This window comes from Charadrius vociferus, unplaced genomic scaffold (genome assembly GCF_000708025.1).
Source record: "Charadrius vociferus isolate BGI_N301 unplaced genomic scaffold, ASM70802v2 scaffold65, whole genome shotgun sequence".
Classification (NCBI taxonomy): Eukaryota; Metazoa; Chordata; class Aves; order Charadriiformes; family Charadriidae; genus Charadrius; species Charadrius vociferus.
Genome location: NW_009649293.1, coordinates 4,835,416 through 4,848,100, shown reverse-complemented (window position 1 = coordinate 4,848,100; position 12,685 = coordinate 4,835,416). Strand labels below are relative to the sequence as shown.

Genomic DNA, 12,685 nt, shown 5'->3' with positions numbered 1-12,685 from the left:
TGCTACAGTGAATGCTGATTCCTTCACTGCACAGTTTCAACACCAGGAACATCTTAGAGGAAAAGCAACTGGAAATTTTTCTACCTGCATAAACCCCTGTGGCCCAACAGTTTCTTTAGAAAGGCTATAGGTGGGGTTTTGGATTCTCTCTGTGTAAGAAGAATGTGAATCTTGGTCTCCCATTTCCTGGGGGTTGCTTGTGCCACTGAGCTTGTCTGCATTTGCTTGCAAAGAAAACAGAAACAACTGTAGATGTTTGTGTTTTAGGCAGCAAATTGCACCAAAGTCCTTCATTTTGTTTAGTCCTAAAATATTTTCTTCACAGTACTGCCTTTTATTCACATCTTCTATTACAAATAAAATTTGAATAGACTACTGAATGTTACTACAGATATTACGTTAGGTAATTTTAGTCATTTAAGGTAAATTTTATGGTCATGACAGTTGCTGGGAGGACAATCAGCTGAGTAAAGTACACTTTGAAGTACTTAGTTATGGAATGGATATAAAGCATTTTGCAGATATAATGCATGAAATATTTTTTGAAACCTCAACATATGAATTTCAAATGAACGTGCAGTAAGTTTTAAATTTGAAATTATAAGTTTATTTTTGAAATACCAGAAGCACCACACTTAATCTGATTCTAATATGACTGACACCCAGACGTGATACATTAACAAGGACCAGGATCATGGCAGACAATTTTATGATGATGATTTACACAAGAAAGTGAATAATTTTGAAAGGCATGGGGAAGGAAATAAAAAATAAATTAATAATTAAGCCATCAAACACAAACATAACCCTTGTTTACATTACAGATTCTTCAGGACCTGTTTTGAATTCCTTCCTTGAGATACAGTATCACTTTATTTACAAATATCCAAAGAGATAACACAGAAAATGCACTTTAAGGCTTCTTTGGTCACTAAATCAAATGGATGCAGGACTGAGACACCATGCCTGTGTGATGGAGTTGAGAGAAGCTTTTTGAAGAAAGGAATATAAAAAAAGTATATCTATCTGTATGTCTGTGAAGATATGTAAGAATATTTCAATTCTTTTGTGGCATGACATTGAGAAGAGTTCTGGGTGAATCACATAGCAACAGCTTCTCCGTTCCTTCCAGGCATCAGACACTCCTTCCAGCTGCTGCCACCACTGACGTCCTTCCTCCTTGGCAGCAGTCATGGCTGATGGTGCTCAAGATACTTTTTTTTCCTATTAGCCACCTCTTCACTGGGATTTCTGAGGCAAGTGCTCTTTTTGCCATGTAGTACTGTAGCTCTGGCACTAATATGTCAAACAGAAATAATGGCTTCACAGGCGTCAGTTCTGCCTCCTCTCTATATCTTTCTTGAGTATTGTCAGAAAATCTTGCCTTTGACAGGCAGAGACTGACGTTGTTTCCAAGAAAGATTACAGGGTTCAAGCCTGAACAACAGTTAAATAAACAGTAAATATGTGGACCATCTTGAGAACACTCCTGAGCAGCCGTCATGGAATATTCTGTTATAAAAAGCTACTGCTCTGCATTTTCAATATAAAATATTATTCTTGAGTGTTCAGACTTTATTTGGCACTATCAAGGCAATAGTGCTAAGTTCTGAAACCATTTTATTGTCACCTCTCTGTTTAAATTAGATTGCCTTTTAACAGAAGAGTTTTCACCCAGTTTTCACCATATGATGGCAGAAAGCTGGCAGATGGTACTCAGCACACAAAGCCATGTATACCTGCAAAGTTTACTCTCATTAGCTGGAATAAGAGATTTTCTTAGTTTATTCCAGTGTAAAAGGATCCAGGTAAGCATGTCCAAGGCTTATGCACAAACCCCAGTTTAACATTATTATCTCTGGTTTATTTGTTGGTTAGCATTTGCCTAAGTCAGCATTTTCCTGTCAGTGTAAGAGCACTTAAGGATGCTTCAGGTTGGGATCTCTAAGAAAGCTAGTGCAAGTTCACTAAACTAGTCTACTGCAAGCCATTTCCTTCATCTGTGGTTTGTCCGTTCTTGCAGTCCTACTGCATCTGATCACTAGACTAGAACTGTTTATCCTAATTTGTAAGATTAATTGATTGTGGTGGGTTGACCTTGGCTGGCTGCCAGATGCCCACCCAGCTGCTTTCTCACTCCCCCACCTCAACAACACAGGGGGAGAAAATAAGATGAAAAAAGCTTGTGGGTCAAGATACAGACAGGTAGATTGTTCACCAGTTACTGTCATAGGCAAAATAGACTCAAAAATTAATTTATTGTCAATTAAAACAGAGTAGGATGGTAAGAAACAAAGACAAAACTAAAATGACCTTCCTCCCACCCTCCCCTTCTTCCCAGGCTCAACTTCATTTCTTCGTTCCTGACTCGTCTATGTCCTCCTCTGTCCCACAGCAGGATGGGGAATGAGGGTTGTGGTCAGTCCACAGTAGTTCCTCTCTGCTGCTCCTTCATTCTCACACTTTTTTTCTGCTCCTCCATGGGGTGCAGCCCTTCAGTGTAAACTTGCTCCAGCATGAGCTCTCCACAGGTTGCAGTTCCACCTGCTCCAGCGTGGGGTCTTCCATGGACTACAGTGTGAATAGTTGCTTTGGCGTGATCATCTCCAAGGGCTGCAGGGAAATACCTGCTTCACCATAGTTGTCTCTACTGGCTGCAGGGGAGTCTTTGCCCCAGCGCCTGGAGCACCCCCTCACCCTCCTTCTTCTCTCACCTTAGTGTCTACAGGGCTGTTTCTGTCACATTTTTTCCCCTACTCTTCTCTAATAGCTGCTGCGCAGCATTTTTACTCTTTCTTAAGGACACTTTCACAGAGGTGCCACCACCTTGTCTAAGGGGCTCAGCCATGCTCTGCGGTGGGTTGGTTGGAGCTGACTGGAATCGGCTGTGTCTGGCTTGGGGCAGCCCCGGCTTCTCCTCACAAAGGCCACCCCTGTAGGTTCCCTCCACTGCCAGCACCTGGGCACCTGCACCTGATACATCAATACTGAACAGAAAATGTGGTTGAAAAAAGAAACAGTTATTGGTTGTTATCGCAGCTCAAGAACAAAAGCTGTCTTCCGGTCATCTCCGCTCCTTTCGCACTTCTCTCAACATTCCTTTGCTTCATCTGACCTTGAATGTTACTTTCTTAATTTCTGCTTCTCTTTCAAGTTTGCACCCTTCTTTCCAGCAGCGCAAGATGAGTAGTATATCCTCTCCACCCATTACTTTCTCTGTTTTGCTTACTTCCATGCTGTCCTACCCAATCCTATAAATGACTTCTTTCTTTCCTGCCCTCTTTCCTCCTAGCCTGACCCTCCCTGTCTTCACTGGTAATGTTTCCAGCCTGGGAGACCAGGGACCCCTCTGCGCAATGAGCTTTCTCACGCCCCTGATTGTCCTGAGCCACCCAAAGCCTTCAGTAAAGACCCCTATGTATAGAAAAAGGCCGAACAATGGATTTAGTTCATTTAACACCGTTATTTTAAAAATGATTATTCTTCAGGGGCCCTTTTCCTTGGGCCTGTTCCCAGACTTCTAACAACCCCTAGTGCCAGCTCCTCTAATGGGGAACGCTGCCAGTCTCAACCCCTTATTAACCAGCCAGCTCTCGCTTGCAAGCTGTGCTCTTTTCATCAGCCTGCTCATCCTGGAGCCAGCAGCCGCCTTTTATCCAAATTCCCCCCTCTTTCCAAGGCTCTGCCATGATCTGAGAGGAAGCTAAGCACAGACGAGAGACCTAAGGCCTCCATCAGTTCCTCTTGGCGTGCCCTCTGACATGGGCCCCTCCGTGACAGGCTGAAGCCCTTTTTTCTCTTTTCCTTTTCCCCTCGTTGCACAGACTGGTAGTTAAGACAGATTTAGCTGTCACACCAGATGATGTGATTACCCAAATTGCTTGGCTGTGGTTTCATTTCTCAAGTAGATGAAAATGTAAGGCTGTAGACTGTAAGACTGAAACGGTACATCAGTGAAGCAGACTCTGTAATCATTCTTTAAAATTCAAGTGAAAGCTCAAATGCATATTTAACATGGTGGATAATATCAATTAATTTTGAAAGTGAGTCACTGCAGGAGTCCCTGGGACTGGGAAGCTAGTTTTAAATTGGAAGAGACCTACCCTAGACTTTCAATGCCACCAAATACTAAGACCAAATTTAAATTGTCAGGAAGGGACAATTAGCCAGAATAACTTACGTGATAGGATTTTAAAGGAGCTGAAGATATTTCTTGCTGGCTTTAGAGACTGTATTAAACTACACAGTGTTACACTGACACCAAAACTCCCTGCAGAGTTGAATGCTCTCATGCTATGCCACAGAAGCGCCTGTGTGGTTTCAGACTCTGTGAAAGTGGCTCTTAATTGCTTGTTTGCAACTAACAGCTTAAAGTCAGGGCACTGCCGGGGCCGGTGGCCATGGGGCTCCTCTGGGGTCCATCAGGGCAAGGTCTGGCAGCCAGGGCTCATCCCACCGCCCCAGAGAGGAGCAGGGCAGCCCTGGCCCTGGACATCGGGGCACCTCCCTGGGGGTGGTCCCAGGCTGGGCCAGGACATGGGCCTGCGGGTGGGCCTGGCTTGGGGGGCCCATGGTTGGACAGAGCAGGGCTGTGGGGAGCTGGAGACCAGTCCTGCTGTAGCATCGCTGAGGCAGGGGTTGATTGTCCCACTGTACTCGGCACTGGTAAGGCCACACCTTGAGTACTGTGTTCAATTTTGGGTGCTGCAGTATAAGAAGGACACTGGGGTGCTGGAGAGGGTCCAGAGAAGGGCAACGAAGCTGGTGAAAGGTCTTGAGAATAAGTCATATGAGGAGCGGCTGAGGGAACTGGGGTTGTTTAGTCTGGAGAAAAGGAGACTGAGAGGAGACCTTATTGCTCTCTACAACTACCTGAATGGAGATTGTAGAGAGGTGGGCATTGGTCTCTTCTCACAAGTTACAACTGACAGGACAAGAGGAAATGGTGTCAAGTTGTGCTAAGGGAGGTTTAGGTTAGACATTAGGAAAAACTTGTACACTGAAAGGGTTATCAAAGACTAGACCAGGCTGCCCAGGGAAGTGGTTGAATTGCCATCCTTGGATGTATTTAAAAGCCATCTAGATATGGTGCTCAGGGACATGGTTTAGAAGTGGGCTCGATAGAGGTAGATAACAGTTGGACTTGATGATCTTAAAGGTCTTTTCCAGCCATAATGATTCTATGATGGCCCTGGAGGGCTCAAATGGGGTCCTGGGCCATGAACAGGGTTGGGGAAGCCCCAAGGGTGGGCAGGGACAGGCAGAGCTGGTGGTGCCTCAGAGCCACGACACTGAAACAAGTTGTTGACCTGTAAAGTTGCATAGAGTGGATCCTGCCTTTTTGTTCTGGAAACCTTTCTACACAGCAATACCTATAAGAGGGCTGCTTGGGTATCCACATAAATCATGCATCTGACTTGCTACAGCTGAGTTGTTAATACAAGTATCCAACCAGGCCATGTGCTCCATCTCCTCCATCCTCAGCGAGGTTGTCAGAGGGTGTCAAGTTGCTGGTGGAGTAATTCCTCTCGGTAGCAAATGGATTTTGACTAGCTCTACCTTTACTCAGATAGTTCACATGAAGTTTAGGTGTAACTGTTGAAGGACTGCAGTTGTAATAAATGGCAGTGAAAAGATGCTGCTGAAGCCATGGAATGTGGAGTAACAAACCCATCTCATGGTCTTAATGTAAAAAAAAATAATTATGGAAAGCATAAATAATTTTAATTACACATTAGGCATTTCTACTCCAGCTGGGATTATCCATTACTTGATAGCTAATGGTTACTCATTAGACTATGTGTGACAGTTCAACAGTATGATCTTTGTGTTATAGCAGTAATTTGAGGGGATTTGCAGACATAAGAAAACTGCTTTCAAATTGACATGAGAAGTTTTCTTAAATGGTCACAGTCATTTCTCCAGAATTGTACTGCAAGTGATCCTCTTTGAACCAGAAGCACACAACAGCATTGTGTCTTCTGTAAAAGTGACACTTCAAACAAACCTGTATCAAAGTGCTATCAAATGATGAACACATGATATCTTCATAGATGGCCATCTGCTGTAATTACCTCGAGAGAATTAAAAAATAGATCCTGTGCCTACTTGGGGAATATATTATGTTTGAGTAAGTGTATCATTTGAAGAGTTTAGTTCAAATCTGACTAGAAAAGATTTTTTAAAAAATTTATTGGCTTGAAATGTAGATGTTAAATACTGAAACAAAAGTACTGAAAGTTCCAAGCCTTCAAAGCCCAAAAAAATCCCCAAAATCAACCAAATCTATAAGGTTGTAGAAGTAATTGTAATTCAGTACTATTATAAGCAACATTAAGTCTCACAATAAATAGGTATGTTAAGATCCTTTTATTGTTTTCCTTGCCTGTAATTTTAGCTGACACTATATGAAGTATCTTGCTTGAAATTTTTAAAAAGAGAAGGCTAACCTTTGCCTCAGTTCATATTATAAAAAAATATTATCAATAAGTATTGCTTGCCTTTGATGGTGCTCAGTGCTTCAAGTCAAACTTCTTTTCCAGTTACTTAAATATTATTTGAAAACTGAATTTTTTTTTCAGCTAATAGGAGTCCAAGATACCTATTTTTCTGAAAGACTTGTCCAGAAGCATAATTCATAGAATCATAGAATGGTTTAGGTTGGAAGGGACCTTGAAGACCATCGAGTTCCACCCCCCCTGCCGTGGGCAGGGACACGTCCCACTAGACCAGGTTGCCCAAGGCCACATCCAGCCTGGCCTTGAACACCTCCAGGGATGGGGCCTCAACAACTTCTCTGGTCAACCTGAAACCGTTTTCCTGTTTCATGGAAACAAGATTTTTCCTCACATAAATAAACCCTAAACTATATTTTTTTCACAAATAAACTATATTTGTCTTGCTATTTTGTGAACAAAATCAAACTGCTCTGCAAGCCTGTCCCTCACTGGCATACTGACTGTTTCAGTGGAATTAATTCCCCTGTGTGCTTTTATCAGATTTGTTCACTTTGTTCCTGAACATGAGGTTCAGTTCAAAACAACAGAAACAGAGGAGGAGCTTTTCTTCTTTGGTTTTGCAGTAAGTGACTAGGAAATGTTTTGTTGCCACAGGCATGTGAAGTTCTGTGGGCCCTTCCAAATGAAACATTGATTGTAGCATTGCTTGTGATTTTCAAGGGACTGGATTTTTCCTTCCAGGCTTATTAGCTTCTGGTAGGATCCAAGATGAACTCATTTCTCCTAAAGTTAAGGTACAGTTCTGCCTCCCAAACCCTTGTAATTTAAAGCTGGGCAGATGAACAGAAGTCCCAAAATCTGAGAAAAGTGTTCACTGTTATACATTAATATATCAGCGTAGAGTTTCAGGAGTGACTTCATTACAATACAGTGAAAGCTTCACAAATCATGGCTTAAAGAATCTGTTCAAAGGTCAACATAGGGAAATATATGGAGACATCAGTACTTGCTTGGAGACTGCACAACAGCTAAAATGCAAGCCAAATTTACAGCCAATTAGGAGGTAACGTGTGGAGATTTACCCATCTACTGACACGCAACAAATGCTGGCAGACTTAAAAAAGAAAGTCTTCCTGGAATCTTTTTTATTTAGGAATATTTTGTGCTCTTCCTGAATCTGCTTCCCCAGAAAGGAAATATTTTCAAAAGAATGCTCCATTTAATTGTAACTAGTGCAAAGTGAAAAAAAACCCAGTTTTTATATGTGTCTTTTGAATTTTGTATTTACTCTTTTACATAACCCTTAGGCTCAGCTTGAGATCTAATATTGTGATACAGATTTCAGCTGTATTGCAAATGTGTAGGATCTGCATTTCTTAAAAATTTACACAGAGAACATGGCAAGTTCTGTTGTCCTGAACATATTAAAAATGGAGAACAACAGACAGTTCTCATAATTTACAACCTTGCTATCTCTGTGCTTTGTCTTAGATCCTCTTATGTAGCAGCTTTTTCTCAATCTTGCTGCTGTCTGTGTTCTAGACATAGAGTCTAACTAACAGCCATCAAGTTTCTACCACCCGTTTAAAGATGTAACCTCAAACCATAAGTTTAGGTGTTGCTCAGGCATCATGACATGAACAAATGCTTTGGGATGTTGTTCTGAGTGTATCCACAGACAAGACCAGGTAGGCTACAAAGAATAGACAGTTAATTCCTGGTAACATCAGGTGGGAACCTGTTCTGTACAGTGCTTGGATCTCATGGCAATCTGAGATCTAATGTCAGTAACTGCAGAAATACTTTCAAGTCAAAGAAAACGATGTGGGATAAAACCTGCCAAAAATTTGCTGGCTAAGTGTTGACTCCTTGTTTTAACAAGATAGATGGAAAAAAAAAAGTCACTGGGCCATAACCTACGTAACCATGGCTGCTCTGTGTTTTGAAGGTAAATGGTGGCTGGAGGCTTGGGGATGGTGCTGGGAGAGACAGTGGGACAGCCTGGGAAAGAGGGGACAGATGCTGGGTTAATGGAGGACAGTGTGCTCTGTCCTTGAAGAAGGGCCAAAAGGAAGAGGATCAAAGGTGTGCTTGTGGGATGGACGTTGTATCTTAAATTATCTCAGGTTCCCTTAGGGTCTTAGGTTAAAGGTGAGGCTGAGGCATGGGTAAAGAAAAGGAGGGAGTGAGCTCATCTGCTTGGTGGGCAGTTTGTGTCCCACACAGGCTGTCTGAGGGCCCCTGGTGTAGGTCTGGGACCATGGCAGTAGAGTGCCACTACTCCCAGCCATTTCTTGAGGCTGCAGCATAGGCAGGGCAGTGGGGAAACCCATAAGTCAGGCTGGATGTCTGGGATGAGGGTGGTAATGGTGCCTTGTCCAATGCCTTTGCCTCTGGCCACTCTCCCCTTGGCATGGCCTGGGGTCAGGCTTCATGGTGAGGTAGGAACCCAGGTTCTTGTTGCAAAGCAAAGTGCTGGCAGTGCAGGCAAAGCTGGGCTCTGGCTCCTAGGGTCTGTGAGCACCTGCTCCTCCTCCTCTTTCCCCTGGACCTGGGGATGCTGCGAGGAAGGTTGGCATCGGCTGGTTCCTGACAGTCTTGTGTAGGTGAGGGCAGTCAGAAGAGGGCTGAAGGCAGCCAGGTTCAAGTTGCCCCATTTCCTTCAGGTCAAGCCACGCTTGTCTCAGGACTAGTACCCTGAGCTGCCACATGCTGGTGTGGCAGAAGAAAGCAGTAGCTGGTGGCCCCATCTGAGGCCTGCTGTAGTGATGGCCTTGCCCACCTCCAGCCTGAGCACTCACATTTGTGTCTCTCCTCACCCTAACTGTCAGTGTCTCCACAAGACAAGGAGTCCTTTGCAAAGGGCTTTATACAGAATTTAAATGATAGGTTTTATGGCTGAATTTTGGATTTTGCCATGAGTCTGTCTTGAACGTTCCTCTTTGCAGTGCTAAATGTATAGTGTTTTCTTTAATGATTACTTCTCCATATTTAGAAGTATGAGGTTAATTTTTTATTTTACATATTTTTTTATTAAAATTTACATTTGGAGCGCTCAGTCTGTACATGGAGACTTTGCATCTGTAGAGCTAGAGTGCACTTCCTTACAAGATGCAGTGACCTCTAACATGGTGGAGGCTACTTAGCTCTCTTAACTATGTCTGTTTTAGGAAAGCGGATGGAAAACAAAGTTTTGAGGGAAGGTGCATTTAGTAGATATTTCACATGTGCAGTGTTAACATAAGGGCTGCCTAAATCACAATTTTCTGTCCAATTTTTTTATCATTTTGAAGCTCATCAGCTGTGTGCACAGGGTATTATGGTACTGTAGGTCTTTTGTTTTGCCTTGACTTTAATGTTGTACAATTTTTTCTTTTTTTGTTCTTTTTTCTTTTCAGTTCTAACAGTCATTTCTTGCTGTGCAACTTTACATTTGTTCCACTTTTGATGGAAAAGAAAAAATTCTTATTAACATAAAATGTGTGATTATATCTGAACTCCCTTCTGAACTTCCATTTTATAGATAAACTTTTTTTTTGGTAATAAATATATAGGTTTGAAAATTTTTCATTTTAATATCTCTTTTCTCATTTATTTTCTTTGCTAAGTTCTATAGCGGCTTTCAGGTTTATTGTACCTTCCTTATAGCTTTATCTGTAAGCCTAAATCTACCTGAATATGTATGGTTTGGTCCATATTCCATATATCTTGAAAGTCCTGTTTTTCTTAGTGTTCTATCAGAGTAAGTTATCCTATTTGTCTATGAATTCTAATTTTATCTTTTCCTCTCCTTCTTGTTCTAGCCATGCCTTGGTTTTCTCAGTTTCATGGTTGTCTCTTACTAAATATTCTCTCTCTGGCACAGCTGAACAACTCCACTGAATAATTGTGAGGTTAATTCCTCACCATATGCTCCAGACTGCTTCGGGATGTTTTGCTGTTGAAAACTATTTTGCCTTAAAGTTTTGTGAGTTTTGTATTATTTTGGCAGGGACAATTCAAAATTTTCTCACTAGGATTTTGTATATTACAAACTGATTTGTAGCATCCTTCCAGACCAGCTAGCTGATTCCTTATCCAGGTGACTGACTTCTGTGGAGGTCTTCGAATTTTTTTCTCTGGTATTTTATTTTTTTAATTCTTTGTTGTGGCATGTTTAGAAAGTCATGGCCGAATCGCAGTTCTTTTACTGTCTGTGAAGCTTCTTATTTTATTAAATCAAACTGTCCCAGCAACTTCTAATGGGGAGCTAGCAAGCCTAGCAATTCCCTTTGCTAGTCCAGACCTGGCTTTAGGGTTTTAAAATTCAAAACCTGTCTCTGCTGCCACAACAACTTTATGTTGGAAAAACCTCCTCAGTTGCTAAAAATAGCTTTTAAATCAAAATATGTTTCTCTCTTGGACTCACACTCCAAAAATTATTTTTGAAACTTAGAGAACACTAATTGCATGATTAAGGAGACTAGATGTTAAAGAACAGCCACTTTTCCAGGAAAATACAATTATTGTTGTCCATAGTTTCTACTAAATCATAAACTTTTATATAAATGTGCAGTTTAGAAACCAGTGTTCATTTCATTGCAATTTAAACAACAGAATTTTAAAGTAGTATACACCCTGAATTGAAATTACTGACATAAAAATGAGTTGGCATAAACTCATCCCTGGGGTAATGTAATACTTGCTGAAGAAGATTTATATTTGAAGTTTTCTGAAATGACAAAATACAGTTGAGATACAGTTATTTTTTTTACTTGCATGAAAATTGTCAGCAGAATTAGCTTAATCAGTAATATTTCTGGAGGTCTTGTTAGCAAAGATTCGTGTGCATACTTAGTTTTATGCATTCTTTGGTGGCCATTTGAAAATCACTGGCAGTATCGTACAAGCATAGTATTACTTTGGGCATAATTATCAGTATTTTTAATGCTGCAAACTGATGTTGCGCAGCACCCCGTAGGTGTGCTTCTACAATCTTCATTTTTCATGAAGTGCTTACCAGTGCCAGTTCGACCTGGCACAGCAGAACATCTTCTTAAATGTACTCCGTAATTCTGGGCTTCGGAATGCAAAAATCATAGGATCGATGATCGCATTGCACATTATGAGCGTCCCATTCACATGGAAAATGGACATGTAGCAGGCACAGTAGGGGTTATGTGGGCAAAACCTTGCTAACAGGATGTGAAGAACAAAGGGGGCCCAACAGCAAAGGAAAACTCCAAGGAAAATAGTCAGTGTAATGGCTCCTTTCATGTTAGTTCTCTGGTGGACTGTGCTGGTTGGCAGTGAGGCGATCTTTTTAGCATGAGATCGAGCCAGGAGGAACATATGGACATAGAGGCACAGTATGAAAAACATCATTAAAGGGAACAGGATGGTGAAGGGAATGACTGTTGCTGCTTCATAGGAGAAGAGGGCAATGGCAATGCTACTGCCAGCACAGAATGTCCAAATGATTGCCAAAATAACCAAGGCCCTTCTTAGTGTCATGATATTATGGTACCGCAAAGCGTAAAAGATAGTGATGTATCTGTCTGCTGCAATAGCTAACAAGCTGAAAATCGACCCCAGCAAAGACAGAATGAACATGGAATCCATGGCATCATCCAGCTTTTTCTCAAAGTCCCCGCGACGTGTCAGGTACCCCATTTTGCACAAGATGATAAAGATGTTCTCCAGAGTTTTGTACAGGCTACCTAACATGTCTGAAATGGCTAAACTGCAAATGAAGAAGTACATGGGCAAGTGCAAATTCTTATTTCTAATGACAGCAATAAGAACAAGCAGGTTTTCCAGTATTCCAGCAGCAGCAACAGTGAAAAAAACTTCCTCTGGCACCACGACCTGGGTGCAGTCAGTGACATTTAAGGAGAAATCACTTATATTTTCGAGGGAAGGAATGCTTGTCTGCCCTGGGTGTTTGATTAGGTTGGAAGGTCTCTCAGTGCTCATTTCTTCTGACCGTGGAAAGAATCTGGATTGTCGTTTCTCAGGCTTGGCCTTATTCTAAAGCTGACCTGTCAGTCAGACCATTCTTCTTTTGATGGATGTTTTCTCCCTCATCTGGAGCAATTTTAAGACTTAATTGAAATGTTTTGATTTTCTCCTACAATAAAACATGTAGAAACATAAATATCAAGAAGAAATTTACCACAAAGATATGGCAAAAATAGACATTTGAAATATCACCTATTGCAATGGAACGAACATCTATCATCATGAGA

General features: G+C 41.6%; 1 protein-coding gene across 1 annotated transcript; it reads right to left on the bottom strand.

Annotated features, from left to right (window-relative positions):
- Nucleotides 1-11,435: 11,435 nt before the first annotated feature.
- On the bottom strand, nucleotides 11,436-12,413 carry MC2R (melanocortin 2 receptor (adrenocorticotropic hormone)). Its single transcript, XM_009889082.1, is given in 1 exon segment — nucleotides 11,436-12,413. A coding segment is annotated over 1 exon segment (978 nt).
- Between the last annotated feature and the right edge of the window lie 272 nt (nucleotides 12,414-12,685).